This window comes from Colletotrichum godetiae, assembly GCF_030913485.1.
Source record: "Colletotrichum godetiae strain CBS 193.32 chromosome Unknown BDP55scaffold_5, whole genome shotgun sequence".
NCBI lineage: Eukaryota > Fungi > Ascomycota > Sordariomycetes > Glomerellales > Glomerellaceae > Colletotrichum > Colletotrichum godetiae.
Window position 1 is genome coordinate 1,144,825 of NW_026851253.1, and position 27,863 is coordinate 1,172,687.

Below are 27,863 nucleotides of genomic sequence, written 5' to 3' on the forward strand. Positions count from 1 at the left end.
ACTATTGTAACAATGAAAAGAGTCTATTCTATAAACACATAGATGCTCATCTAGCCTTGAACCTCACGTACCAGCTCAAAGAAGAGTCTTTATGCTACTAGGTGGGATTTCCAATGCTTTTTCCCCCGTATTCTACATTCACTTCGCTTCCTCCCTAGGAAGTAGGATATATCATCCCCCGGCGTGACCATGAATGTACCCTCCCAATAAGACGCCGTCATGAGTGATTCTCAACCCGCCTGAGACCCGTATTCTTCTGCTGAATCGCGATATAATCTAGCACCTTGATACATGGATGTCTATGTATCGAAGCACTCACTGAAAGCTTTGCTACCATTCCGAGTAGCTCAGTAGGCACCGAAGATACTTGAGGGTGACAGGTACCAGTTCAGTCGCAGTACTACAAGCAACCAATTTGCTTCCGTTTCCCATATTCATGACATTTTGCAACATTATCCCGCGCTTTTCTTGCCTTCCCTTTCATGGAGGAGGGCTGGAAAATCGAAAATCCAAAGCAGAGGGGTTTGTTTACTCAACACGGGGGGTTTTTTTTATTTGCCATCCTCCATCTCGGGGTTTACGTGATTGAATTTTTCCCCTTGTCTTCCACTGGCACCTATGACTGATATGTCCCTGTCTGACAGAGAGAGAGAGAGAAAGAGAGAGAGAGAAAGAGAGAGAGAGGGAGAGGGGGTTTCCGGCTCTACTGGCCTGGTTGGGATGAAATTTGAATGGGATTTGGCTGTAATGGGTGATTACTCTTGACCATATACACATGGTACTACATGCACGTACCTTCCGCGCCACTACTTAGCTTTCAGATGGCGATGTGATCTTTGACAACGAGAGGGATCGTGGGAGAAGATGGAGATGGAGGGGGTTTCAGTGGGGGAAAAGACCGTCAGAGGGGGAAGAGAGAGTCCGGAGCAAGATAGGGAGAATGTGCATGATTGATGCCAATGACGCCCCTTGCTATCCATATATCAGATTAACGATCGAGTATTGAATGCTGATACTATTTCCAAGGTCAGTCTTACGTATAAGCCCAATGCTAATGCTTATCACCAACGACTGATCTGCACCATCTGGCTGGCCAACGAATGAGTATACACCGTCTTGCTAGCACGTTCGTGTCTCTGGCAACGGAAAAAACAAGGCTCAACGTGACCTTGGTTCTTGCCCTTCAAGGTTTAAGCTTCACATTTGGGTTTGTCTCAAAGTGCCAAACGAAGAAGAGCATCGTGTAGAAAAAGGTGGTAGCGAGCCTAAAGCCACTCCGATGGGAACTTGAATACAACAAATCAGTCAACTCAGTGCGCTAGATTATAACGATGACCGACTTGTCAGAATCAGTCGTACATGGCACTAGATTATCTCCAATAGGAAAACGTAGTTTCAAGGTCGACGAGAAAAAGGCCAGGCCCGGACGCCGGCGACGCCGGGGCGGGATCCCACTCTACCTGCAGAGCGACTTAGCCGTCCGAACTTAGGCGCGGGGGTTGCTCCGGCAGTCGTACGCCGGCACCGGTAAAGGTCTCTCTGCATTTGGAAGCACAAGACTCCTCAAGACTAGATGGACCCCCTGTACCTGGCCCCTCGAGACTACCTGAGTCTTCTTCGGCAATTTTGAGGCGTTGAATCGAAGAGTGAAAAGAGACATTTCGTCATTCGACAATGCTTGGGCGGCAGTGGGGGAAACGGTACCGAAGGATGCAGGGCATGACGTTCATATCTTCCAGAAGTTCGTGGGAGTCGGGCCGGTACGGGAGCGTGTGGAGGACGCTGACCTACCAGAAACCGCCAGTGTGCTGCACGTCGTTGGTGAAGGAGCGTGGGTGATTCTAGAGGTGGCATCCGCAAATCGGTTGACTGCGACACCCTACCTACTGTTAGTGCCTGTTGACCAAAGATGTCCCATGAATTAAGCCAAGCAAGCCAAGGTGCGCCACGAGCGAGGCACAACGAAGATAGCTCAAGACACAATACCTAGCCAAGTGGCGCTGGCGTTGAACGTCTGCTTTTTCCCTCGGCCGCACTAGCCACCCGCAGACAATGCAATGTCTCCCGAACGTGTTTTCCGTTCGGGGACTTTTCGTCGAAAAATGACGAGGGGCTCTTGGGGCAACTGTTTTTCGCCCATGGATGATACCTGTTAGTGCTGCGGAGTTGTTGAGGAGGTAGGGGATTGGGAGTGAGCATTCAGGATAGGCCATGATGGAGTCGTTTCGATCGGACATGGATGCGACGAAGGTGCAGCAAAAGAAGCGAATGGGTGTGATGCTGATTGGCAAGGGCGCTCTGTCGGTCTCGAGCGGATATCCCCCGCATAGATGCTGGCCGGGTGCAATAGCGTTCCCCATGCCTGGTGGGAGGGACATGCTGGAGCAAGGGGAGGCGAACAGCAGCAGATCGACAGAGCTTTGCTCCACTGCTGTGTTTGTGAGAAGACTCGGCGTGTGTCGGAGGGGAAAGACGGGAGGCATGTCTTAAGATGGACCGAATAAGCACGGGAGGTGAGTTGACGAATGAGCTCGGGTCCAGCAGCGTGGATGAGGGTAACAACGGCGTCGTCCCCCATCCAGCTAGACACGGAATCGGACCAGTAGCGTCAAGTCGTTGTTCCTCTCACACCAACCGCGATGCAACGATGTCTTTCGGGGTGGCTGCACCGCACCAAGGGATCCAAGACGGCGGAGTGGCCTGTGTAGGGGTTTAGAGGTAGTCGTATGTGGCCCTGGCCTGACATGACAGGTCGACCAGCTTTTCATTGGTGCTCGCTCACGCCCGTTCCAGTGAATCTGCCATCTTCAGGTAAGGCGGGTTACGTTGCGTTGGTGTGCAATTCGCAACTCACAACCTGTAAGAGAGAGGGGGTCTTGTCTGGGTCACCTACCGAGACGCTCCTGTGCGAGTTGCATTCTCTTGCGGCAAGGCTTCGAAGCAGGGAACGAGGAGCCGAAAAAAAGACAAACGCTACAGGGACACTGGCGGTTCATCAGGCCAAGGTTGTTGGTCGTGTCAAGAGGAGGTTGCAGAAAGCCTGTCCTGGACGATGTCCGTCTCATCGATCGTCGAGAAGACGGCAGTCTGCAACACCAACGACTCAGGAAGAACGCCTCTTTTCCCGGGGTGCGGGGACAAATTCAAACTTGAAGTCGGCAGCTTGGGTGCTGTGGTTTGCAGTCTATAGCTGTGTAAGCCATCGGGTGCTTTTTCCCACCAAATAGATGGGCTTGGAGAGCGCCCTCATCCCCGATTGAGCAACCGGCGTTTGAGGGGCAACAAAGCTTCGGCTGGTCTAGGGCGGCTAGGTTTGATGGGGGAAAAGCAAGTGTGACTGACTAACAATGATTGAATTAGCAATGCGCTGCCCGGTCACCCTTGAGACCGAATGTTTGGGTGTTTGGATGGATAGTTCAGCAAAGTTCCAGATACTCCTCACAACCACACGACCTCGGAGACATGCCGGGAAGGGATAGTCGGCCTGAGAAGCCATGTTCGTACCCGAAGCACCTGTGCCCGGGGCTGTCTGTTTTGGACATTTATGGCAGACAGACCGAGCGACTTTCGGCCCCCGCGTAGCGTGTGTAGCGTGTATGCCTCGGGTGCTGCTGTGCCGCAGGCCGCCAAAAGTGCTCGGATAGAAGAAAGCGACTGAATCACTAAGGGCATGAACGAGCTTTGAGTATGGGACGTGTAGGCGATGGTGACGGGCGGTCGTCTGTTGTCCAGAATTAGGGGTCGTGATCTATTGACAACATGACGTGCAAAGTCTAAGCAAAATGGCACGTTGGGCGCAGATCCTCTCCAGCAGCGGTCGTAGAATCGAAAACGGGAGCCATTGAGCAGCAGTAGGCCTTCAGGCTGGAGAACGTCGGGATCGGGTTCCAACCAGGGGCGCGAGGATGCCACCGACAACCTTGAAATCAATGGCATCAGTCGGGCGAGACAGATGAAGAAAGCAGGGTGCCTACTGTGTAGGTTAGGTCAGGTCGATAGCAAGCGCCGCGAATAGACGAAGCTAAAAAGGCAGGACGGTCGGGACCAGCAAAGAAGAACCAACGGCCAGCGCAGGGTAGCGTTCCAACGGACCGTCGTGTCGGGGCATGGCAGGCGTGAACGCAATGATGAGGGTAACGGGGTTCCTCTGGTGGTTCTTCCCGGGGCGGGTGAGGATGCGGCCTTTTGTCTCGCGGTTCAGTAAATCAGTCCGCTCGTGGTGTCGTTCCCACAGTGGGGTGTTGGGTGGTGGTGGGTGAGGTAAGCGGAGAAGTAATCCTGGCTCATGTACGTATCGTATTTCCATGAGAAGGGCGCGTGGAGTTCCAGGGATCGGACTTGGGTCGTCTCGACACATGAGCGGATGTTTTGATTTTCATTTCCCTTTCACTGACTACGCAGTACATTATTCCGCCGCGAAAGCTGGATGATCGATGGGCGCTGGAAGTATTCTGTACGGAGTACGGATAGGTACGCTGGAGACAACCCGACAAGCAGGATGCTGGGTGCTGGGCGAACCGTGACCGAATCGACAGGGACCTTGCTGCACATAGCCCCGGCTGCCCTGGTGTCTGGTCTCTCCAGTGGATCAAAGTGCGGAGAGCGAGGGTGCTCACATGGCAGGCTGTTAAGTGCTCCGTGCCTTGATGTTGGTCAGCAAGGCGGTTGGGCGAGTTGGTGGAAACTGGACAAGAAGGGCAAGGATAACAAGGACCACTTGGATGGTATTCGTACTTTGATCGCTATTTAAAACTGTCTCGAGTGAAAGTGCTAGCGAGGTAGTCGTGGACTGTCAACGAAGGGTTCGAGAGAGGTCATATCCATCTGTATTCTGTACAGGATCCATACGTGAGCAGAGATATCGACGGTGGATGTTGTACCTTGTGTTAAGGTGGCAGGAGGAGGCTCAGGCCTGCGATGGCTCCCGCCTGGGCAAAACGGCTTTAACAGCAAAGAATGCCTCGCCCTATGGTGGAACATGTTATGGAAGGGTTGTTCTGCATGCTGCTGTGTGCAAGAGGCTGAGCTTGTCTTGTGCCCAGACAGGCTTGGCTGCGGTGTAATCGCCTTGCGTACGAAGTATATGCCATGCCAAAGTTACTCGTCAAGGGCGAGAGGAAGCTGGCCAATCCGTAGATGATGTGTCGCTGGCGTCCTGCAGAACATTTGCTCTATCCCAGCATGCCCGGGTCGGGTCATGCCACGAGGAGAGACGTGGCTGGCAAACCGTAGCTTGTCTCAGTCTGGGGGAGGACTCTGCGTGGATTGTCAAGTTGCCAGAGAGACAAGGCGGATGTCGAAGTCACCCGGGGGCGGGTTGGACCAGGAAACATGTCGTCTGACACACAAAGTGCAGTCAGTTTCACGAAGGTGATGGAATGCTGATGTTGAAGAAGAGACACAAATAACTTGCCTTGGGAGGTACGTACGGTACGTATTCTGCACTCAGTCACCTAGGTAAGGTACCTCAGCTAGGTATCTACCTAGATTGCTGGAGCCGCCAGGACGGGCAGAAGACGACGACAGAAAGCCGTCGGTCGCAATCGGGTAAAGTGTTAGTGCAGCCAGTCACATTGCAGTTGCTGTTACACGCAGTCCCCCCCCTTCCGTCTGCTATTTGCCTCGTTGTTTGGAAGCGCCGCCAGTGGAGGAATACCCAGCCCTTCATCCTCGCTACTTTGCGCCCGACCTCGACCTCGACCTCGATTCATTTACGACGTTGCCTTCTCACCTGAGCTCAACGACGTCGAGAGACCAAGCACGGCAGGTGTGAGAGAAGAGAGGCACAGAGGGAAAGAGAGGAGAAGAGAGATAACGTCATGTCGCCCGTTATCTCCGTCCGTCCGTCGTGGGCTCAGTTCTGTCGGGCCTACCTTACCGTCCTGCGTCCGTCAACTTTCAAGTCCAGGAATATGCGATCCACTCGCAGTCCACCGAGTGCCAGCAGTACGTACCTTGGGTAATGTACGACTGCGGCGTGCCTTCCTGCCTTCCTGCCTTGAAGCCTTCGTACTTTCGTGCCTTGGTCGGATCACGGGTCTCCAGCCTCTTCCAATTGCTGCCCGCCATCACTAAGGTACGTACGAGGGTACGTAGTCGTGGTAGTGTAAGGTCAGGAAGGAACTTGCAAGTTGACGTCCTATGTGCCTGCCACCTCTTCTTCTTGACGCATCCTTTTATCCATCCTCGTCACTTTTCTCCTCACTCCCCCACTTCTCCCCCCCAATCGCTTATCCAAAAGTGACAGAGTACTTTTTAAGATACCACCAGCAGAAGGAGGGAAAAGAAAAGAAGAAGAAATACCTATCTTACTCCATCCCAAATAGCAGGCCAAAAAAAATAAACAGAAAGAAAAAAGACGCCAACCTTGCTCCAGCCTCTCCATGCCACCCCCTGGTCGGAAACCCCATGTCTGGCCTGTCTAGCCCTGCACTCAAGAACGAACTAGCCCCCTTTCTGTGCACTGCAACCCTTCGATTCCTTCCACCGACCTCCACCTTCCCTCCACTGACACCGTCAGGTTGTGGGTTGTCTGGGTGGGGCCCCCTCGTCCTCGGTGTCCTCCCCACCACTCTCAGTCAGCCATTAACAAAAGTGACCTTCTTTTCCGTACACTACTTGCGTCTCCGTACCACCACTTGCAGTAGTCGCTCCCAGCGCCGTGTGTCTACCTTAGCTCCAGGAAGTTCGCATGTCCCTCGCAGACTCCCCTCACAGCCAGTGGAGGTCTACCTATCCGTACCGGGTCTGCCACCTGCTGGCTGAGGTGTCCTGTCATCCATCGTCTGTCTGTCGCTGTCCCGTCCCTGTCGCGTCTGCCACTACCTACCCAATCCAGTCTCTCATCTGCCTTTCCAACCCACAAACTCGCCTCCATCCTCCTGGTTACTTGCGCCCATCAACCCCAGGACCCCAAGTCTAACGTCCAAATCCCGCCCAGGGCTCCGTCTCTTATTACCTTACCTATTGTCGCCCACGCAGCTGCTAGGTACTCCAGTCTACGCCTCTTACCAACCCTCCCTCCCTCTTCTTCATCCGCTTCCCACATTGCCCATTATCATCATCATCATCATCCTCCTCTTCCTCCTCCTCCTCCTCCTCCCCACTTTCTGCTGCCAACACGGCTGGGTTGAGAGTCTGTGTCCTGGCAAATGCTGCTTCTACCATCGTTGTCCGCATCCAATCTTCCCTGACACCTCTCGTCCCTCTCTCTCCATCCTGCCTCCACAGACCACCCGTATCTTCGGCCGAATCCCCGAGGGAAACGACCCCTACTTCTCTGCGCCACAATCGCGCGCATCTCTCGAATCCGCTCAAATACACGATAGTATCTCTCCCCGCACCTTTTCCGCAGTATATCCTTCATCAACACATCAATTGTCCATCGCATGGTACATTTCGCCATATCTGCGCGGCCGCCGTGAGCTTGTCTCGCCCAGACACCACCCTTCAAGCCGAATCCACTACCGCAACAATTCGCCATTATGGCTGGCTTCTTCAACAAACTGAAGAGCGCGGGCAATGTGAGTTCCCTTGTTCCGTCATCTCCTAAACTATGCCCCGTTTATCGTTTGCCCTGAAATACTCTGTCCTCTCTGCTCTGTTGTTGCTACTCGCGCGTTCTTCTCGCTGACAGACCCCGTCCTTCACAGACCACCTCGAGTCCGACGAGCAAAGATGTGCCGAGCAAGAAGGTCAAAGAGGAGCCAGCGCCGGAGCTTACTCCTTTGGAAAAGATGCTGCAAAATGCCGGTCCATTGAGGGAAGACGGAACTGACAAGTTCTTTGGTCTTGAGAATGTAAGTTTCGAAGCCACACCCGGCCTAGCGACCGCCTTTCCCGAGACAACGAATGCTGACTGAACTCGTAGTTTGGTAACACTTGGTATGCGACACCATCGTCACCAAATCATCTCTCCTTTGCTGACGTGCCTATAGTTATTGCAACTCAATCGTTCAAGCATTGTTCTACTCAGAATCCTTCCGAGACCACGTCGTCAAGTACCCCACACTGTCACCTACCGATACCCCGAACGGAACCCGACCAAAGGTGAATGTGACGATCCGGCCACCAGTCGCGAAAGAGCCCCCAAATACGCCCGGAGCGAAACAGAAAGGCCTGAGTGCGTCGGAATCAATGAAGCGCAGGCAGGCCATCACAGCAGGAATGCCGCCTCCAGGAGCGCCGGGCACACGACCCGAAGACAAGCCTGATTCGCCAGAGTACAAGAAGAAACATGCCATGATCAAGGGCCCGATTCTCGAACTGGCGCAAGAGAACCCCTCCGCTTATGGCATGGAAGAATGTACCTTCACCGGTCTCAAGGACATCTTCCAGGCCCTTATCGAGAGCAACACTAGAACGGGCGTGTTGAGCCCACAGCGATTCCTGGAAATCTTCAAACGAGACAATGAGATGTTTCGAAATTCGATGCATCAGGATGCCCACGAGTTCTATGGCCTCGTTTTGAACGACGTAATCTCCAACGTGGAAGCAAATGCCAAAAGAATTCAAGAGCGACAGGCCGAGAATAAGGACGGACTGATCCAGTCTGTGGAGAACGCTCTTGGCGCGGCTAGTCTGATGAACCGACCAGTAAATGGTGTGGGATCCCCAGGAACCGGCTGGGTTCATGACATCTTTGAGGGTGTATTGACTTCCGAAACCAAATGCTTGACTTGCGAAACGGCCTCGCAAAGAGACGAGACATTCCTGGACCTGTCCATCGATCTGGAGGAGCATTCGTCGGTAACGTCTTGCTTGCGCAAATTCTCCGCCGAAGAGATGCTGTGTGAGCGCAACAAGTTCCACTGCGACCATTGCGGTGGACTTCAAGAGGCCGAGAAGCGGATGAAGATTAAACGTTTACCAAAGGTTCTTGCGTTGCATCTGAAACGATTCAAGTATACCGAGGATTATAGTCGACTGCAGAAGCTCTTCCATCGGGTCGTCTACCCGTACCATCTGCGCATGTTCAACACGACCGACGATGCAGAGGATCCCGATCGACTCTACGAACTGTACGCTGTCGTCGTTCATATAGGAGGAAACGCCTATCACGGCCACTATGTATCGGTGATCAAGACTCAGGACCGAGGTTGGGTTCTGTTTGATGACGAGATGGTAGAACCGGTTGACAAACATTTTGTGCGAAACTTCTTTGGGGACAAGCCTGGCATGGCGTGCGCATATGTCCTATTCTACCAAGAAACCACCTTCGAGAAGGTACAAGCTGAGATGGAGGCCGAGGGTCTAGAGGAAGTCAAGATTGCCAGTGAAGCCGCTAATGTTGCTCATGAAAATGGTCAACCAAACGGCCAACCAAACGGGACGACACCACTCTCGAAACAGTTTACGCAGCCAGTTAGCCCTATCGAGGAACGTGAGCCGCTGCCCAGTCTGGCACATGCACAAACAGCCCCGGGCAAGGTGGATGCTCACCTGCCTTCTGAGAAGCTTCCCACAGTGCCAGACACACCGGCCGCTCCTGCTGTTCCCCCTATTCCGTCTAGCCTTGCTAGGTCCAACACGGGAGCCAAGGCCGACAAGTCCAAGGAAGACAAGAAGCGGGAGAAGAAGGAACAAGAAGCAGCGGAAAAGGCCAGGAAACAAGCCGAGAAAGATCAAGAAAAGCTCAAAGACAAGGAACACCGTGAGAGCATGGCCAGGCAAAGAATGGCTCGTGCGAAAGAAGAAGAAGATATGCGCAAAGCAATGAAGGCCAGCATGCAATCAGCAGAAGCGGACACCAAGAAAAAGGACTCTTCAAGCTCAGGCAGTTTCCTCAACCGATCCAGTCGGGCAAGCAAATCGATGAGCAGGAAGAGTTTCGGGTTCCTCAGCAAGGACAAGGACAAGGCCGAATCGCATCAGTCATCCGAGAATGGGCATGCCAGTCCAGAAGGGATGCCGAGTCACACCGAGAAGCCCAAAGAGTTGAGGGAGCGATTCAGTTTCAACCTTGGCCGGAAGAAGAGCGGCAATCTACTGTCATGAGGCGACGCATGAGGTGTTCTAACGATTCAACTGAAGATTTTGGTATTTGACAGTACATACAGCAAACAAAAAAGGGAGTGAAGAGCAGGATCCTGCGCTATGGACAACCCACGCGATCAGGGTTGGGCACGCATTCTGTCCATGAGCTACATGGATGTTTGGGGGACGGTGGAGATGGCGGCGGCATTGCGCAGATACCCAGGCATGGAGCGGTTTGCTTGGATAATACTTTTCACTTAATGATGCAAAAGAGGGATACGTGTGATGAAGGCATCTTGAGCGTTAGTTACTTTCTCCTGGCACCGCATCGGGCTGTATGATAGCGCAAGGTGTGATCAACAAAAAAGACAGTACAGAGCACGCAAGGGCAGAAAGGGTCTCGAGGTCCAATACTCGGTTCAAAACAATGCAAGCCATGCTCATCACCTGATTGTGATATTACACTCGCCCAAGATTGTAATGTTGCCCGGGGAAGTTTTCAGATAAGGTAACACGTGCCCAGAAAAACCCCTTCCGCTCTTCAACCTTCAACGCCGGTTCGTTACCATGATGCCATGCTGCGAAATTGGAAGAATCAAGCCATCTATGTATGTCATGCAAAGTCCCTTCATTTTGTGTCTCTTTTCGCTTCTCCTCTTCTCTGTGACCCCGACGCCTTACCCGAGGATCAGTTCGTACATGATGATGATGGTGTTGATCCCGATCAAGGGTACTGTGAAGACTGTCAGCGACACGTTCCATGTAGAATTGAGCGCGTATGGAGAGAAAGAGTAGAACGAATAAGGGGGGACGTACTTCTCATAAGTGTCCGTACGCTGGCGATCAGGTTGATGATTTTCGCCTTTACGCTTGCATCGTTGCTTGAGCCGAAAGTTGGGTCGTACGAGGAGGGAGATAAGTTGACTTTTGATTTGGACGCGGGTTAGCTATGGGTATGTCTCGATTCCGGAGGGGAGCGGAGGGGAGGGGGAAGGCAGAACAGAATGTGCTGCAGGATAGGGTGAGACGCACTGCGCGCGAGGAAGCGATCTTCGGAGAGGACTGCGATTGCGTTGATAAGGAGGACGGCGACTGGAGAAAGGAAGAATGTCAGTTTTATGCGGGAAGCTTTCGAGGGGTTGAGGGTGGCCATACTGTAGAGGAAGTTTCCTAGAATGTACATGTTGGCGGTTTGGTGTTGGCTTGGAAAAAGGCCCTAGATGCGGTCGGTTTTGCTGTGTCCCGTTTGTGGGTAGAACCTGGAGGAAAGGGGTGGAGGTGGCTAGCTTCCTTGTTCGAATTGAAGCCAGGTGGTGATGGTGTTGCGCTGCGCTGTCCAGAGCTTACTAGTAGGTTGGAGGGATGGATGCGGATGGGATGCGACGGTCAGATGGTGGGGAGGCGTATTTGATCCGTTCCGAAGGAGAGAATCCCTGCAAAAAAGACGCCTGAAATGAGAGCTGGGGATCTGTCACTGTGTCCATACTGCAGGGGGGGGAAAGTACTACCGGTAGCAGTACGGAGTACTTCGTAAGGTAGAGTGCACAGTACTCCGTAGGCAGGCACGGCTAACAGACAGCTTGCATTGAGTGGTGCACGGACGCTCAGAGCTTCCACCCTTTCAATGGCATGGCATGGCATTTGGATCTGCACGAGACGCCAGCTTACACTTGCTTCCAAGTGAACCAACCTGAAAAGAGAAGCGGAAATCGTGAGAAGCAAAGAATTGAGCGTCATTTGAGGCGAGGAGAAGCACAGGGCAAATCGTTTCAAACCCTCGTTTTCTTCATCCCCATCTTTTCTTTTTTTCCTTCGTCACCTAGGGGCCTATCTCTTCTTATATCTTCCAACAATGAGATAAGTCGGACTCACTCGACAACCCTCCTTCACTTGCTTTCCGCAACGAAATCTCACAACTCCCGTCACGATGAAGCTCATAGGTGATCCAAACCAAAGACCCTTCCCGTTTCTCATCACGATACAGAAAGACTAACTAGGTGCCCCTCAGACACCGCCCTTCTGGGCCTCATCCCAGCCCTCATCACCCTCCACCTCCTCCTAGCCCCAGACACAAAAGTAGAGGAATCCTTCAACATCCAAGCCACCCACGACGTCCTCGTCTACGGCACGCCAACCCACGACGTCGCCGCCCGCCTAAGGGCCACTTACGACCACTTTGACTTCCCCGGCGCCGTGCCCCGCACCTTTGTCGGTCCCGTGCTGCTCGCCGGCCTCGGCGGACCTCTGGTCAACCTCGTCGGCTTCGCCCACGCTCAGCTCGTCGTCCGCGGCTTACTTGGCCTCGCCAACGCCGCCGCCCTCGTCATCTTTGCGAGGAGCTTGAGAAGAGGGTTGGGCGAGGGCGTCATGAGGTGGTGGGTTCTATTGCTCGTCGGCCAGTTTCACGTCATCTTTTACGCGTCGAGGACGTTGCCCAATATGTTTGCCTTCGCCTTGAGTGAGTTTATCTATTTTCCTTGACACCACCCCCCCCCCCCCCCCCCCCCCCCCTTTTTTTTTTTTTCCCCCCCTTCTACCCAGACTCGAGACTGACATCTACCAGCAACCCTCGCATCAGCAAACCTCGTCTCAAACCAGCCCTCGCAATCCCACCTCCCACGCCTCCGCGTAGCCCTCTCCCTCCTTGTCTTCGCCGCCGCAATCTTCCGCTCCGAAGTCGCCCTCCTCCTCGTCACGACCGGCCTCCACCTCCTCCTCACCCGCCAGCTCACGGTCCCCCAACTCATCCGCCCCTTCCTCATCGCCTTCTCCGTCGCCCTCGCCGTCTCCATCCCGCTAGACTCGTACTTTTGGCAGAAACCCCTGTGGCCAGAACTCTGGGGCTTCTACTACAACGCCGTCCTCGGCTCCTCGTCCAACTGGGGCGTCTCCCCCTGGCACTACTACTTCTCCTCCGCCCTCCCGCGCCTCCTCGTCAACCCCCTAACCTTCACCCTCCTCATCCCGCTCGCCCTCGCGCAGCCAGGCACCGCCCGCTCCGCCGCGGGACTCGTCATCCCCCCCTCGCTCTTCATAGCAATCTACTCCCTCCAGCCGCACAAAGAAGCCCGCTTCATCTTCTACGCCATCCCACCCCTAACAGCCGCCGCCGCCCTCGGCGCAAACTTCGTCTTTTCCCGACGCACAAAATCCTCCCTCTACGCCCTCGCCTCCCTCCTCCTCATCCTAAGCATCCTCGCCTCCCTCGCCGCCTCGACGGGCATGCTCCTCCTCTCCTCCCTAAACTACCCAGGCGGCGACGCCCTCCGCCAACTCCACGCCCTCGTCGCCGCGTCCCCCGCCAGCAGCTCCGTGACGACCGTCCACACCGACGTGCTGAGCTGCATGACGGGCGTCACCCTCTTCACCCAGAACCGCGTCGGCCTCCCCAAGAACCCGCACTCCCGCGCCCTCGAGACCTCTCTTCACCAAGACTCTTCTTCGTCATCATCATCATCATCAGGCGCCAGCACCGATCCGATCTTCTCCTTTGACAAAACAGAAGACAAATCCATCCTCGCCGACCCGGGCTTCTGGTCCCGCTTCGACTATGTTCTCGCCGAGGACGCTGCCTCCGTCAAGGGAGGCCAATGGGAGACGGTGGGTGTCGTGCAAGGGTACGCCGGCATCGAGGTGCTGAAGCCAGGTTCCGAGACCTCGGACGCGACCGGGGACGAGGAGACGGGGGAGAGCAAGATCCTGGGCAGAGGACTCGTCGTCAAACGCGTGCGGGACTTTGTACGGGGCTTGACGGGCGGCTGGTGGGTTGGACCGCGTATGGAGCCGCGGATACGCATCATGAGGCGGGCCAAGGATGTTGGCGGTGCCGGTGCCCGTATCGTGTCTTCATAGAAAGTAGTGTGTGTAAGAATACCAAAAGTATGCATCAATGTCAGACAGATGGTCTCAGCATAAATCAGCACAACACGCGGACGTGATAGCACGACTTTGATTGCTTATACGAAGCAAAGAAGGAAAAAGCCTCAAAGTTGATGAAGACAATACTAGGTATTTCAATCGTTTCATACGCCGTGCGGTGTGCTCCGGCTTTGGGCAATAAAGAACAAGAGCAGACACTATCCTACCACAAAAGGCCAAAACCAATGCAAGGCCTTCAGTTTCCCCTTCTCCAACACCAACAACAACCAACCGGTGACCACTGCCGCCATCTCTTTCCCCCAAACCCAAAATCACTACACACTTTTTTTGTTTTCAGTCCATGCCCAGAAACAGCCCAGCCCCAATGGCTTGCTGTGGTCCCAATCCACCCGCCCTTGTCCTTATCCACCGGCCTTTACCTCCATCCAACACGCCCTTCCAACGACCAGCCGGTCGGAGCAGCTCGCTAGCCCAAGCCCTGGGTAACCCAACTTTCTGAAGCAATGACATACGGAAAGCAGTTTTGTTTGATCAAACTGCGGCTCGCTAAAATTGGCTGGGGTGTCGTAATCGCATGATACAGTAATGGAATATGTATATAAGAGGCGCCGTGTTCCCCCCCTTAAAGAAACGGGTATCCAGGTATTGTTGTTGTTGTTGTTGTTGTTCTTGTTATTGTCGTTGTAGTAGACGGGATGCTGTCTCGCGTCGTAGGTATACTATATGAGGTCGCTGCAAGGGAATCATGAAATGAACGCTCGCCACGCTTCTCTCATTCCGTTTCGCTCCCGTCGTCTTCAGTGTCGTTCAACTCGCCATACAACGCCTTGTACCGTGCCAGCTCGGCCATTTGCTTGGCAACCTGGTCAAGGATGTCACTCATGGGACCTCGCATGTCCTCCAGTTGTTGCAGTGGAGCGCTGCCGAACGCAATGTGGCGAAGCGACAAACTCGTCACACATGTCTGTCACTCTGTTAGCCAAGGTCCTTCACATACAAGGACTGTCTCATGACTTACCTCTATTCTGCTCACTTGATGCTCCATAAAGTTGAGCAGGAATCGTTCCGTGACCTCTCCTCCTCGATGTTTCATCCTCTCCAACAACTCTGTTTCGGGTGGTTGTAAGCCCTGGCCAGAGACATTTTCTAGAGAGCTGCACAGCATCTCCAGCCGTAAGCTGACACGCCACAAAGCCCAAATTGATTCCGTGTCAAAAGCCAACTCGCTGCCTGCTTGGAGAATGGCGGGTTTGTCGACCTCGGTTCGTTGCTCGTGTTGTTGATGATGCTCGATACGGCCTGCAAGTGCATGCGGGTACAAGGAGTATACGACTTCGGGGTTCTCAAGGCCTTTGAGCTTCTTCTCACCCATTTCCTTCACCTCAAAGCCCTGGGAGCTGAGAGATCGCAGGTCTTTGCGGATTGCCGAGCCCATCTGGTCGTCATCAAAGGTATCCTCGGATCCAGTCGATCCGTTTCTGTCTGTGTCCTGATAGTTCTCCAGACAGCGCTGAATCTCTGAGATGAAATCAGATGAAACGGTGATTTGACCACCATCAGCAACGGACGAGATACGAGAAGCTTTGTTGACCATTGGACCAAAGTAGTCCATACGCCTCGTGACGGGATCCATCTCACTGACGGCTTCACCAAAGTGAATGCCCATGCGTACGGAAAGACCCTTGAATATCAGGGCGTTGTCCTTGTCGTAAAGTGCCTGGCAAGAAACGGAGTTGATGACTTCGGAAGGCCAATTGACATCCAGCAACGACATTTGAACAGCAAAACACCAGAGAAGCGCTGATGTGGCTGTAGGGAAGGAGACCATGAATGCATCTCCTTCGGTCTTCACTTCGTATCCACCGATTCTCCGCAGCTGCCGACGCATGACCTCGTTATGCAGCTTGATTGCAGATCTCATGGCAGCGGGATACATCTCCCATAGAGTGGTCGAGTTCTTGATATCAGTGAAGGCGATGGAGACATTGCCCGTTGGGGCTGGGATCTCGGCCTCGAGACGTTGTAGACTTGAGTCGAGAACATCGGCCTTGTTCCTCTTACCTCTTCGCATGGGCTGCTGAAGGTCTTCCGGTACGCCTGAGGGATACAGAGACATACTCTGGCCACGATGAAGCCTTGACCGTTCGACCCGCCTCTTAAGATCGGCGACGCTCATCATCATGACCATGATCTTGTTGGTGGCGCCATAGGCAATGGCCAAATCACGAAGCTTTTGCGACGCTCTCATCAAGTCGCCGCGCTCCTGCCTTGCAAAGTCAACCACCAAAGCAGGATCCAGATACTCCCAAAACTCTCTAGTGGCAACCAGGATAATGTCATCCTGCTCGCGGATGGTGAAGTTGCTGACGTAGGGGGCAGCTTGAACCGCTGGCATCAGGTCTACGTAGCCAAAGGCCCTGGAAACCTCGAGCAGGTCGTTCAGTCTGCCGTTACGCGAGACCCAGCCACCTGCCTCACGGATCCGTTGGCGCTCGCTTGGTTCTGCTGGGTCGTGCTTTCGCGTAAGGATCTTGTGAGAGCCATCGGTCTGAATCAGCATAGCTTGCGCGTCGCCCACGTTGGCGACGTAGAGCTCGGTGTTTTGAAGATAGACCACAGTGGCAACACCACCAGAGTTGAGATCCTCCTTGGACAACACAACTGGCGTTGCAGAGCCTCTATGCGTCTTTTGCGAGCGCTCTTCGGTGTGTTGGATGGCGATGGTGACGAGGTCCTTGTTGAGAGATAAGAAAGCCCGCCTCAAAGCATCCGCTGGTGTCTCATTGAGACGCGTCTTGAGGCCCTTCAACTCCATGCCAAAGATGTGACCAAAGTTCTCATGCAGATACTTGGCAATCTTGGAACCTCCACTGGAGAGAGCCTGCCCGTCAAACAAGCCAAGCAGAGTCTCAGTCTCCGTGGAGTTGTATCGAGGCACCACGAGATCGATGGTTGACAAGTGTTCGTTCTTGCCCAACGTGTCGGCCATACCGTACGGAAGATGGCCAGCAAGAGAACCTGAGGTTCGCACACGGCGATCCTCACTCTGATCGGGAATCGTAGGCTGCGTGAGGGTGACATCCATGAGACCTAGAACCCTCAGATTCGAGAGCCTGTTGAAGTCGGCGAGAGATTCTCGGTTTGTCACAGTCGGACCAACAGTGGTCTGCTTGATCTCCAAGCGCTTGTTGCCCGACAGATTGAGGTATCTCAGGTTAGGGTTGAGGTTCCAGTTCCAGTCGTACGGAACATTGGAGATGTTGTACTTCAGGGAGTTGCTACCACAGTCCAAGACCGCAAGCTTCTTAGCCCTGGATATGTCGGCCGGCAGGTTGGTGAACTTGTTCCCGTTGATATGTAAGACCTGCAGCAGACTGGCGTCTTCGAGATCATCGGCCGGCAATGTCGTCAGCTCGTTACCAGAGAGGTAAAGCTCAACCATCTGGGGCCAGCTCTTGATTGATCTTTGCGGCATGTCGTTGATGTAATTCCAGGACAGGTTGAGGACGCGAAGCTCGTTGAGCATTGTGATCTGGTCGAACACCTCGTCGTCAAGTTTGTTCTCAGCCAAGTACAGGTTGCGCAGAGATCCGGCAAAAGTTGTGTAAAGTCTCGACGACAGACTGGAATCTTTCCTTGCGGTCGCAGAAGGTGGGAGCGGTGGCACGGTGCCGGCCGATGTGGACCTGGACACCACTGACGTCTTGCGGCCACCCTTACCATAGACCGACACTACAGAACTCTTCCTGTCACCACCGCCTGGTACAGGCGACGGTCCAACGCTCAACAACGTTGACGATGAGTTCTGGCTCGGTCTCCTGGAGGCATCGGGTGATTCTTCCAAAGGAGATTGGGCAATGCGCTCCATCGGGTTGGCCTTGTTCACGGCAGCTGGCGTCTGGGCTTCTTCGCCTGATGGCCGGGGTTGTCTGGAGCCTGGCTTGGGGAAGTTCTCCAAGATATTGGAAGACGCGTTGAGAGTCTCGAGCTTATTGGCCCACCACAGCTCCATTGGTAGTTTCCTGATATTGTTCCTCCGCACGTCCAACACTCGCAGTTCTGTGAGACATCCTATGGATGGCGGAAGTTCCGCTACGTTATTGTTGGCAATGCTGAAGTGCTCCAGCTTGCTGAGATTTCCGATGAGTGGTGGCAAGGAAACGAAGTAGTTCTTGTCCAGCACGAGGCGCTCCAGGTTCAACATCATGTTGAATGTCTCGTCGATACTCGCAAGCTGGCAATGCGATAAATTGAGCATCTTCAACGTCAAAACTGGCTCGTTGATCTCGAACTTGGTGATGGGGTTTGAGTTCAATTTCAGGCTCCGTATCCTATCGAAGCTGCCGATGAACTGTGAGATGCTGTTGTGGTCTGCAGAGAGAATCTCCAGCTTGGGAAGCAATGATATGATGTCGATGCTCGTAATGGCGTTGTATTTGATATCAAGCTCCCGAAGACCTTGTAGCTCGCTGAAAGTATCGGGCAGTGCATTCGATAGCCTGTTGTTGGTTATGACAAACTTTTCCAAGTTTCTCAGTCTTCCAATCTCATTTGGAAGACTGCTTATTGAGTTGAAGCTCAGGTCCAACTCGACAAGAGTCTCCACCTGGCAAAGGAACAGTGGAAACTTATCCAAGAAGTTGGACGAGATATTGAGGTTCCGCAGAGCCCTGTAGGCACCAAAGTACGGCGGGAGTGCCTTGAGGCGGTTATTGGCTATGTTGAGCTTTAGTATGCCCTGCAGACCGTTCAGTTCGGCGTGGTCCAGCTGTTCCAATCGATTATTCGATACATCGAGGTATGTCAGCTTTGCCGCCTTGCCCAAACTGGGGGGTAATCTTCGTGCTTCATTATTGTTGAACTTGATGTCTCTCAAGTTTTGACATGACTGAATGAAGTCGCGAGGGAGATCCAGAGAGAGGTTACGGGAGAGGTTTAGTGATATGATCTCAGAGGCCTTTGAATAGAGCGAGATGGGAATGGTAATGAGGTTGCGGCCAGCGAGGTCGACGTGGTTGAACTTCTGTATGCGTCCGAGTCCGAGATCATTCGTAACGGAGTGGAAATCGCTCTCTCTTGATGAGAGGAACATGAATCGGCACAGATAGCTGTTGTCCTCCCGGCCCACGTCTTCGATGCGGTCCCGCTCCTCGTAACCAATCTGTTGCAGCAGCCGCTTCTGCATCAACAGCGGTCGCTCGGGAGCTGCGAGCACCCGAACCAAGTCATGCTTCTTAAGAATGATGTGGTAATTCTCCAACCCGTCAGTAGCGTAAGTCTTTTTGATAAGCTGTGATATAACATCGGTGACGCTCGCGTCGAGAGCCATGGACAAAGTCGCAAACGTCCCGTCGGATCTGAAGATTCGGATGCAGTAAGGTGTCATCTTCTCGTCGGGTCGAGGCGGGCTTCCAATATCGTCAATGTCTGGTGCCTGGTACGTGGTGTCCTCGGTATTACGACGTACAGCCCAGCTGTCCGGCGCGTTCCAAGAACCATTGGGTCCGAGGACAGCATCGGGCTTCGCGGGCACTGGAGGTGGTTGTTCGACTTTTTCGGCATCGCCAATGCTAGAGAAGACGCCGCTGTCCATGGGTGTCAAGGGTTGGGGCTTCGTAAGGATACCATCCATGTCGCTCAGGTTGGTGTCCAAGTGAATTCCTCCAAGCGATCCGAGATTATTGTTCGCGCCGGGCTGCCTATCCGTCGGTCCAATCTGCTCATCCGGCTCCATAGTCCGTTGTTGCCGGCCTTTGCTCTTGGAGAACGGGAATCTGTTGTTAAACGTTTGGTTTCGTTGGTTATACGCTGCTAGTCGAGGGTCCTGGTCTGAACCGGGCTCGGTGCCTGAGAAGGCGAGCGGGAATGTCGAGGGCGATAGCTCGGGTCTAGCGAATTCGGGACGAGAAGGCTTGGTAGCCAGTGACCGAGTCGAACCGGGCAGGTCGCGTAATCTAGACGCCCCGTCATCTTTGTCCTTGTTCCGCCGCAGACGATGCAACAGATTTCGCTTGGAATGATGCTGCGGCTGCTGCTGTTGCTGCTGCTGGCCGCCGGGCGACGTGGAGCCATCGACAGTGCCATGTCTCGAACTGAAGTAGCCGCCGCTCGGCGTCGGGCTTTGGGCGCGGGATCGATTGGAGCCGTACATGACTGTCGCTGCAGAGCCACCGCGCTCTCGGGGGTTCTGCTGTACTTGCAAACTGGCCTGCGAATCTTCCCTGCTTACAGTCGGTCGCAGCGCCCTGCCATCATCAATGCTCCTGTTGTGTCGGTGGTGGTGGCCAGGGAGATGCACGATTGAATGGCCGGAGCGGCTGGATGAGGAGGTCTTTGGTGGATTTTGCGGGTTGTTGGGATTTTCGTTGTTCATGTAACGTTCGCGGTCGGGACCGCTCAAAATGTCTCTGACTGGGGCCTCGCCGAACCTGGCAATATCCTTGAAGCACATTTAGCAGTCTTGACTCGACACAGGACGGGTGGAAGAAGGGGTAATAAGAGATAAGATAAGACGATGGGTTGATGCGGCGCAATTCCCGTATGCGAGATAGCGGCGCCAAGGGTGCGGATGTGCGGAATGCGGATGGGGATTGAAAAGAGGAGGGATGTTCGCAACGAAATAAATCGTGGAGAGTGGGATCAACAACAATGCAGCGTCTATTGTTACTCACATCAGCTTCCTGGTAGAGGAACGGCACGACTTCAGGAGCCGGCACTGGGGTTCTTGGTCTTGACGAGGAAGGCGAAGCTTCTCGGTCTCGTGCATGGTCTGTCGCGTTAGAGTAGTTGCGATCCCTCGTAGGGCGGCTGTGGCTATAGGAACGCGAGCGATCCCTGCCAGAACTCGAATGCAAGCTGCTCTCGGAACCGTCTCGCCCAGGAAACTCCTCCCCAAAGAAGCCCTGTAGTTTTTGTAATCCACCTCTCCGAATGCTCGTCTTGGAGCCCTGACTGCTCAACGTTGTTATGCTGGCCAGAGACGGCCTTCGTTCGTCTCCGAAATATGCTACATCTGGCGAATCTTGACTACCAGAGGATTGAGGCGCAAGGCGATTTGTAGGCGGACGGAAGCCAGGCGAGAGCTGGGAAGCGACGGATAGGTTATCGCTCGAGTCGTTATAAAAAGTGGTATTGAGCTGGCTCTGAGGCGTGGATGCGGTGGCACCGCCGTTGGATGGCGACATCCAGGGAGCTATCTGGGAATTGGACGAGGGAGTAGCTGTGGGAGGGTTGTGTTGTATAGAGGGCAGACGGCCGCCAGAGGTCTCTAGGACGGCCAGGTCTCTTCGGTAGTTGGCGAAGTCGCTCAGACGGTGATCGCGATAGGACGAGGCATTGGACTTTGTTGTTCCTGGTGACAAAGCTCCGCGCGGCGCAGAAGCAAAAGTGGAAGAGGCGGACGGGTCGGCTGGACTCAAATCACTAATGAAAGATCTAGACGGGGGGCGGAACGCAATGACCAGTCAGTTATGGGTGCATTCGTCAATCAAAGAAGGGAACACGGAGGAAAATGGAAGAGAAAGTTGTTAGTCCGGTGGGAGAATGAGTTTGTCTTGGGTGCTTGGCTTGAGAAGCTGCAACTGGGCTGGACTGGAGGGATCGAAAACAGCAGATAGCTCCACCATCGAAGCGACTGACGACAAAGCTTGCCTGGGGCCGGGGCGGAGGAGGAGGAGGCGAGGGGACGGGGGGGAGGGGGACGGACGACGGGGAAGGGTGAGGTAAGGCAGCGCAGGCCGCAGGACAGGACAGGGAACGTACGAGGTACGATTGGGGTGCGGATGAGGCTTGGGAACAGCCCAGGTACGAAATGGGTAGGTATCCGTACAAAGTAAGGTAGTGTGCGAGAGAGAGGAGGGGTGGAGGGGAAGGGGATAGAGATGGGGACAAGACCAGACAATTGTTGCAATGCGCACACCAAGGCAATACGGGCAAAGTAGCAGACTGGAAGCAGCCCAGTACGGAGTAAAGCAGCATGTAGCAGGGCAGAAAAAAAACACACACACACACACAAGCACACAAGCACACAAACCCAAGCTGGTCGCACCTCAGTCCTCAGCTATGAATAACGTGAATAGTCTAGAGACTGAGAGTCCTTGGACCTAGACACTATTCGTACACCAGTTGGAGGTGTGTCTCGCCTGGGGCTGGGACTGGGTTTCGGGACGCCGCCGCGGCACGCAGGGAAAAAAGCTGCGGGACGACACAACTTGAACCAACGAGCAACAGGGAACAGCGGCCCTGGGCAGCAGAGCAGCGACAGAGACAAGAGACAGAGACAGAGACAGAGAAAAAGAGAGGGACCAGGAAAAGAAGAGAGCGCCAGGACCACCTCACCTCACCTCACGACTCAAACAACCCACTCGTGGATTGCGGCTTGCGACGTGCGCACGCAACACCACAGACAGAGTGGGAGGCGTAATGAGTGTACTCCGTATGGAGTGAGAGTTGAGGAATGGACACTGGCGTCGAAGTGAGTTGAGTTGAGCGGTCTCACTCTCATGCTCACTCTCACTCACACCACACACACGCTCTCTCTCTCTCTTTCCCCTACTCCCTCTGGCTTGCTTGGTGGAGATGGTATAGAGTGATGGGAATTGTGTTTTGTGTGTGTGCGTGGGTTGCTTGATGATTGATTGATCGACTGGGGGTCATGGGGAACGGACCGGGACAGGCACACAGGGCCAAACATGAGAAAGAACATGACACTCACTTGTCTGCGAGGGATCCATTGCTACCGGTGTTGCCATTGCCATTACCCTCCGTCTTGAGGCGCATGGACGACTTGCGCGATGCTGGTATGGGATTGCTGGAAGGTCTCACGGTGGCCGATGATCGGGTGCTGTCGGTACTGGTGCTCGTGAGAGAGCTGAAGCGGGAGCCGGCCTCATTCCTCGTCATTGTCGCCAGGCCGTCGCGAGAGGGCGTAGAGCCATGTCATTCCCAAGAAACAAGGTTGAGAAAAACAGAGGGGACCGGCGCAGCACGGTGCGCTATCGCGGTTCGCGGTGGGCGCAGTGCTTCGTACTCGTACGTATCCGTAATTCCGAATTATGAAATGGACGAAAGCGTGAGCTGTGGGCACAGGGACGGGATCCGTAAGTTGGGCCTAGCGGGCACGCGGGTAATCGACGACGAGGGTGGAGTGGGCAGTAATCGTAATTGATATTTGCGGGTGTGCTGTCTCCGTACGATAAGGTAAGGTACTCGGCAAGACAATGTGGTGTAGGTGAGGTGTGGAACAGCGGCGGCGATTGCGTTTGCGACTTTGCGCACTTTCAGGTTTCGATGAAGAAAGTAAGCAAGCGATCCGGTGAGAAGCGGGGGCTGGCGTCGAGGTTGACGATTCCGTCTAGTGAATGTACGGATAGGATATTCGCAAGGTCGCAAGGTAGAGAAGCGGGCACGAAAACAGCTCGCGGGCGACACACTCTAGAGTGCAAGAGAGGGGTCGAGGCCGTTCTGAGAATGGGCCGACAGAGACAGAAGTAGAATTGGGTACGATTAGATCATGCTTGTGGCGGCTAGGTGGAATGTAAAGGAATTGGAACGGCGGCGGGACAGTAGGTATGTATTGTCGTCAAAAGGTGGCTGTTTTGGCAGCCCGGTCGCATCTGCTGATGTCAGTTGTGGTGCGAAGAGGCGAAAAGGAACGAAGCTGCGGGACAGCGAGAATAGCGAGGATATGTATGGTGGTAAGGTAGGGCCGAAAGGTGTCTGCTGCTGCTACTGAGGTGCGTTCAGGCAGTGTAAGTAGGGAGTACTCAGGTAAGGTAGTCTTGTACGACGGACAGATGAGCTCTATGGGTGAGGTAAGGTAAGGTAAGGTAAGGTAAGGTAAAGTGAGGTGAATGAGAGGCGAGAAGGTCCTGGTTGGGTAGCGCCACTCCGTACTCCGTACCCAAACTAAAGTTACGTGGTGTGCAGAGTGCTGGTGCGATACGGAGTAGGTACTTTGAAAGGTATATGGTCGGGTGGCGTGCCGCGCGTGGTGTGCAGACGGCAAAGTGTTCCCGGCGCTCTATGTTGGCGATGCTTGGTAGAAGGAGGTGCCCAGGAGGTGCCCTCGACGAGAGTCTTTGCCAGCTTTCTTCACCACTCACCAAGTCATGTTACAGTCAATCGTTTCTGCGTTCTCGTAACTGTGAGTTGTGAATTTAGGGTGCTAGATACGCCGAGCTACCTTGCAGAGTAAACAGTCGTGCCTGCCTCGAATTGCGAGATAGACGAAGCATGTACCCATGTATTTACACAGCTAGGTAGAAAGTTCCCAAGGTACTCAAGTACTTTACCGGTGGAAGGTACCAAGTCAGGGAAGGTGGCTACTTAAGCTTTGGGTAAGGCGAAGCACTCAGTGACCAATGGCTTGTTCCCATCCCAATTCAATCCCAATGCCTCCCGTCCGTACAACCCCAAGGTGACACTACCAGGTACAACGTCCATGAGGCAATGCGCATGTAGAAAGGAATCTCGTCGTTCAATCTTGAATGCTACTTATCCCTAGGGATCTTCTCATTTTAGAGGCCATGTTTGAAAGGAGCACCAACATTCCATGTTTCAATCCCAGGAAACCCTGTCAGGCTGTCACCATAAGCCTTGACACACAATCTCTGTTTAAGGTAGTGTACCTGTCCGTTTTTCGTATACCTACCTTACCTCAAGGTAATGTGAGAGGTACCTCGACACCTACCTTGGACAGGAAAGTACCTTACCTCATTAGCAGCTGGAGGTGGGCTTTTCCGGGGATTAGACCCGCTCCAGAACTCGCTTCCGTCGCTCTGCCGGAGCGTAGCGCGCTGAGGTGCGGTTGAGTGGGCGAGTGGGTAAGCGGTTAGCCGGGCCAAGTTCCAAGTTCCAAGTACCTTACCCAGACTTACCAGTCTCAGACTCTCAGAGACCAGCAGGAGTGTCGCTCAGACCAATTCAGTGAAAGAGAGCCATCAGGAGCTATGTACTTCCGTATGTCTCTCCCAGACCATACTCCAAGAGGCGTCTCTTTGCGCCTACATCCTTGCATTCATCGATACCATGCAATGCCCTCCGCCTGAAGCTCCCTCCCTCTCCTGAGTTAAAAAAAAAAAAAAAAGATACGTAGCAAAATGGCTGGATGCTTCAAAGACAACCTACTAAAAAGTTGTCGAGACGCTTAAATCACACGTTGAGATGCACACAATCACGTGTTGTCGATGCACATGCAAGACATCATCGTTTTTTATTTTACTTTTCGTAATCTCAAAATTCTGCCAGGCAGAGCTTCGGTTGCCCTTGTTTCGAGAAAATCAAAGTGTTTGGTTCCCCAATACCTAGCGCGGTGGGTGTGAGTGACAATATCTTCATTTTAGCGTCTGAGATTCCGTCAAGTGGCCCTTTTGGCTGAGGTGCTGAGGTAGGTACGGAGTACGGATACAGGGAAGGTGGGATAGCAGGTAGGAACATCGGTACTCACGGACCACCTGTACAAGATGTCGGGTAGATGGTAGCGGACAGGGATGGCACCTGATCTGGCGAAGGTGGGGCGATGGGCAGTTCCATGATTGGTTTTCCCGGCTGTGAGTGGCTGACATGTTTGGGGGAACTTGGGAATGAAGTGTGGAAGGTCCTCCTTCTTGGCTACCTAGTCTGTTTGTACCTTTGTACCTTTGTACCTCCTCACCTTCTCTCCTCCCCTACCTACCTTACCTGAGGTAGGTGCTCCGTCCAGCAGGAACGTACTTAGCCATGCTATCTCGGGACTTGCCATCTCCCGCTAATCACCTGCGACACCTCAAGTATCGTCCTATCGTCCGTTCGCATTCTACCCAATATCACCCACCAAGAGACGAGAAACAAGAGAGCACATCTCAACGTCAACCGTCCACCCGTCCCCGTCCACCTCGCAAGGAACGGACTCGCGACTCGCGACGCCAGAGCTGAGCAGAGGTCAGTGTCACCGTCCAAGGGACGGGCTGGCAGGGGAACAGACGACAGACTCACAGAGCAATACGACTCTGGCACTCGCTGCCCAAAGTCATTTCCGATATTCCTCTTCCTCTCTTTGAAGTTTGACACCAGAAACCTCAGACCAGTCACTTTACTACGGATAGACCAGACCTCCTTCTCTCATCTCAACATACCTAGACCCATGGACCTCCGAGCACACGTGTACACAGTACGGAGTACTCCGTACGGAGCATGGAGAACGAAACAGAAGCATTCTTTCACCTTAGTCAGTCAATGTTTCCTGTCTGCTTGTTCAACCCCCCGACCTCAGTCTCACTTCATCTTGGCACACCGGCGGTACGCAAGGTCCAGCTCCAAGACTCCATCTCAGCGCGGCTGCTGAAGCCGCTACTGTTGCGTGGCTGTTGCTATTATTGCATGCTCGTTGTCGCATTATGATGTTCCATTGCTCGATTGGAGCAGTCTCCAGCTCTGGCCAAGCATCTTCGGCCCCTTCTCTCCACTAATAAGGCACCTTACGAATACTCTCAACCCATACTCCGTCTTGCATGTCCATTCCTGCAATATAGTATACCAACTGCTACCATGTTATGCATCCATATTTCGACTTGGTCATGTACTCTGGACCATGTCGCGATACCTCATGGCCGTCCTCCTGCGATTCATTCCCAACTCCAGTCAAGCGCCCGTCGTTGGGATCCGTCCAAGTTGCGAGATGACTGTCACATTCGAAGCCTCACTCACGGACATGGCCCGTCTGCCAATTGGATGACAGAGTGACGACCCCGTTGCTAGCTTTTTCTGCCAATATCAAATCCAAATTCCTCCAAGTTCCAACCATGGCCCCTGGCAACTCATGTCATTCCACGGACGCAGTTCCGTTACCTTGCGGCTGGTTTAGGTTGCCTGCTGCACCTTGCCTAGCCATGCAGCCACAGCCCACATTCATTCCCGACTCGTTGAGCTCGCATACGAATAAACACTCACACCACATCTCATACTTCACCCACACACGCACACGCACACGCACACATGTCAGCCATGCAGCAGCCCGCGGGGCAACGCATAGGGCAGACATCACAGTTCACCATCAGGGCAATTCAGCTCAGACGCTCGTCTCATCCTGTATCCCTACTTCGTACGCCTTCACGACCGCTGCGCGAATACCCCACGTCCCCTGGTGCTCTAGGGTTCCCCTTCTTCGCTCTCTTCCATTGCCTCCTCGTCTGCCTCCCTCTGTTGCCTGACCCTGCTCCCCCCCCCCCCCATCCAAGCAAGCAACATCACACATGTTGTCGAGCGAGCAGCCTCCCTGCTTGGCCACATGTCTTCTACCACTCTACTTGTTCTACGCAGCAACTCTGCTCATCTATTGAGGCTACACTTCCCAGTGACTCCCAACCGTCGTTCACGACATTAACCGTCCAGGCGTGCAAGGCCCAAACTCTATTCTCCCATCACCACCTCCAAGCGTCAATATGGCCTGATACTGACATCTTATTTGGCAGTTCGATCTCTGCACCAAGCTGTGGCTACAGCTATCTCAAACCATGACTTCTCAGTCACCCTACCCAAACCAAATTCATCGCTTTCGCTACTCGCCTCTTACATCGTCGCCTGTTGCCAAAGAACGCCCAGCTCTACATGTTCTACCACCTAATCCCAGTCCTCCCACTCTCCGACGCCACATGTCTTGCCTATGAACAAGAAGGACTGCCCACCAGAGAGCGACCAATGCGCCCACTTGAGGGCCCTCGTTTCGTTGCTTTCGGGCCTCTCAGCACCACCTCACCTCTCCTCTGCCTGGCCATCCTTGCACGTCTTACCGTTCCTGCGTTACCATGCACACCAACATCAGCCTTTACCTAGGGAGAGGCCGCGTCTGCAACCTCATTCTTGTCCTCAGTACACCTCTGACACGGGTCGTTGCTCCGGAGATCGCCGCCATCAAAGCCGCCCCAATCTCATGATTCTAGCTGTCTGGGTCATGCGAGATATGCAAAGCAAGCAACCATAGTGAAACAACAATATCAACATCAACGTTGATGTTAATACTATCGCCTGGGGCG

The 27,863-nt window shown here is 53.8% G+C and overlaps 7 protein-coding genes across 7 annotated transcripts; 3 read left to right on the forward strand and 4 right to left on the reverse strand.

Moving 5' to 3' along the window:
- Window positions 1-1,375: 1,375 nt before the first annotated feature.
- On the reverse strand, window positions 1,376-2,604 carry BDP55DRAFT_313963 (uncharacterized protein). Its single transcript, XM_060566699.1, has 3 exons — window positions 1,987-2,604; window positions 1,518-1,879; window positions 1,376-1,460 (listed from the first exon to the last, which is right to left on the reverse strand). Exons 1-2 carry the CDS (start codon window positions 2,481-2,483, stop codon window positions 1,603-1,605), a joined length of 774 nt encoding a protein of 257 aa, XP_060434635.1. The 5' UTR covers window positions 2,484-2,604; the 3' UTR covers window positions 1,376-1,460; window positions 1,518-1,602.
- A 4,880-nt stretch (window positions 2,605-7,484) lies between these two features.
- BDP55DRAFT_724522 (uncharacterized protein) lies at window positions 7,485-9,996 on the forward strand (the record flags this gene model as incomplete). The annotated part of the gene is made up of 4 exons (XM_060578901.1): window positions 7,485-7,523; window positions 7,653-7,799; window positions 7,871-7,884; window positions 7,938-9,996. The coding sequence occupies 4 exons, from the start codon at window positions 7,485-7,487 to the stop codon at window positions 9,994-9,996; spliced, it is 2,259 nt and encodes a 752-aa protein (XP_060434636.1).
- A 273-nt stretch (window positions 9,997-10,269) lies between these two features.
- Window positions 10,270-11,248, reverse strand: BDP55DRAFT_314005 (Yos1-like protein). Its single transcript, XM_060566700.1, has 4 exons — window positions 11,131-11,248; window positions 11,008-11,067; window positions 10,792-10,899; window positions 10,270-10,708 (listed from the first exon to the last, which is right to left on the reverse strand). The coding sequence occupies exons 1-4, from the start codon at window positions 11,156-11,158 to the stop codon at window positions 10,653-10,655; spliced, it is 252 nt and encodes an 83-aa protein (XP_060434637.1). The 5' UTR covers window positions 11,159-11,248; the 3' UTR covers window positions 10,270-10,652.
- Window positions 11,249-11,807: 559 nt separating this feature from the next.
- On the forward strand, window positions 11,808-14,324 carry BDP55DRAFT_314054 (Alg9-like mannosyltransferase). The gene is made up of 3 exons (XM_060566702.1): window positions 11,808-11,915; window positions 11,984-12,433; window positions 12,539-14,324. The coding sequence occupies exons 1-3, from the start codon at window positions 11,903-11,905 to the stop codon at window positions 13,825-13,827; spliced, it is 1,752 nt and encodes a 583-aa protein (XP_060434638.1). The 5' UTR covers window positions 11,808-11,902; the 3' UTR covers window positions 13,828-14,324.
- Window positions 14,325-14,626: 302 nt separating this feature from the next.
- Window positions 14,627-20,005, reverse strand: BDP55DRAFT_542747 (adenylate cyclase; the record flags this gene model as incomplete). The annotated part of the gene is made up of 2 exons (XM_060568345.1): window positions 14,627-14,818; window positions 14,873-20,005. The coding sequence occupies 2 exons, from the start codon at window positions 20,003-20,005 to the stop codon at window positions 14,627-14,629; spliced, it is 5,325 nt and encodes a 1,774-aa protein (XP_060434639.1).
- Window positions 20,006-21,205: 1,200 nt separating this feature from the next.
- BDP55DRAFT_649083 (uncharacterized protein) lies at window positions 21,206-21,862 on the reverse strand. Its single transcript, XM_060573888.1, has 2 exons — window positions 21,616-21,862; window positions 21,206-21,288 (listed from the first exon to the last, which is right to left on the reverse strand). Exons 1-2 carry the CDS (start codon window positions 21,829-21,831, stop codon window positions 21,277-21,279), a joined length of 228 nt encoding a protein of 75 aa, XP_060434640.1. The 5' UTR covers window positions 21,832-21,862; the 3' UTR covers window positions 21,206-21,276.
- A 307-nt stretch (window positions 21,863-22,169) lies between these two features.
- Window positions 22,170-23,193, forward strand: BDP55DRAFT_314022 (uncharacterized protein). Its single transcript, XM_060566701.1, has one exon. It carries the CDS (start codon window positions 22,508-22,510, stop codon window positions 23,018-23,020), a length of 513 nt encoding a protein of 170 aa, XP_060434641.1. The 5' UTR covers window positions 22,170-22,507; the 3' UTR covers window positions 23,021-23,193.
- Window positions 23,194-27,863: the final 4,670 nt, after the last annotated feature.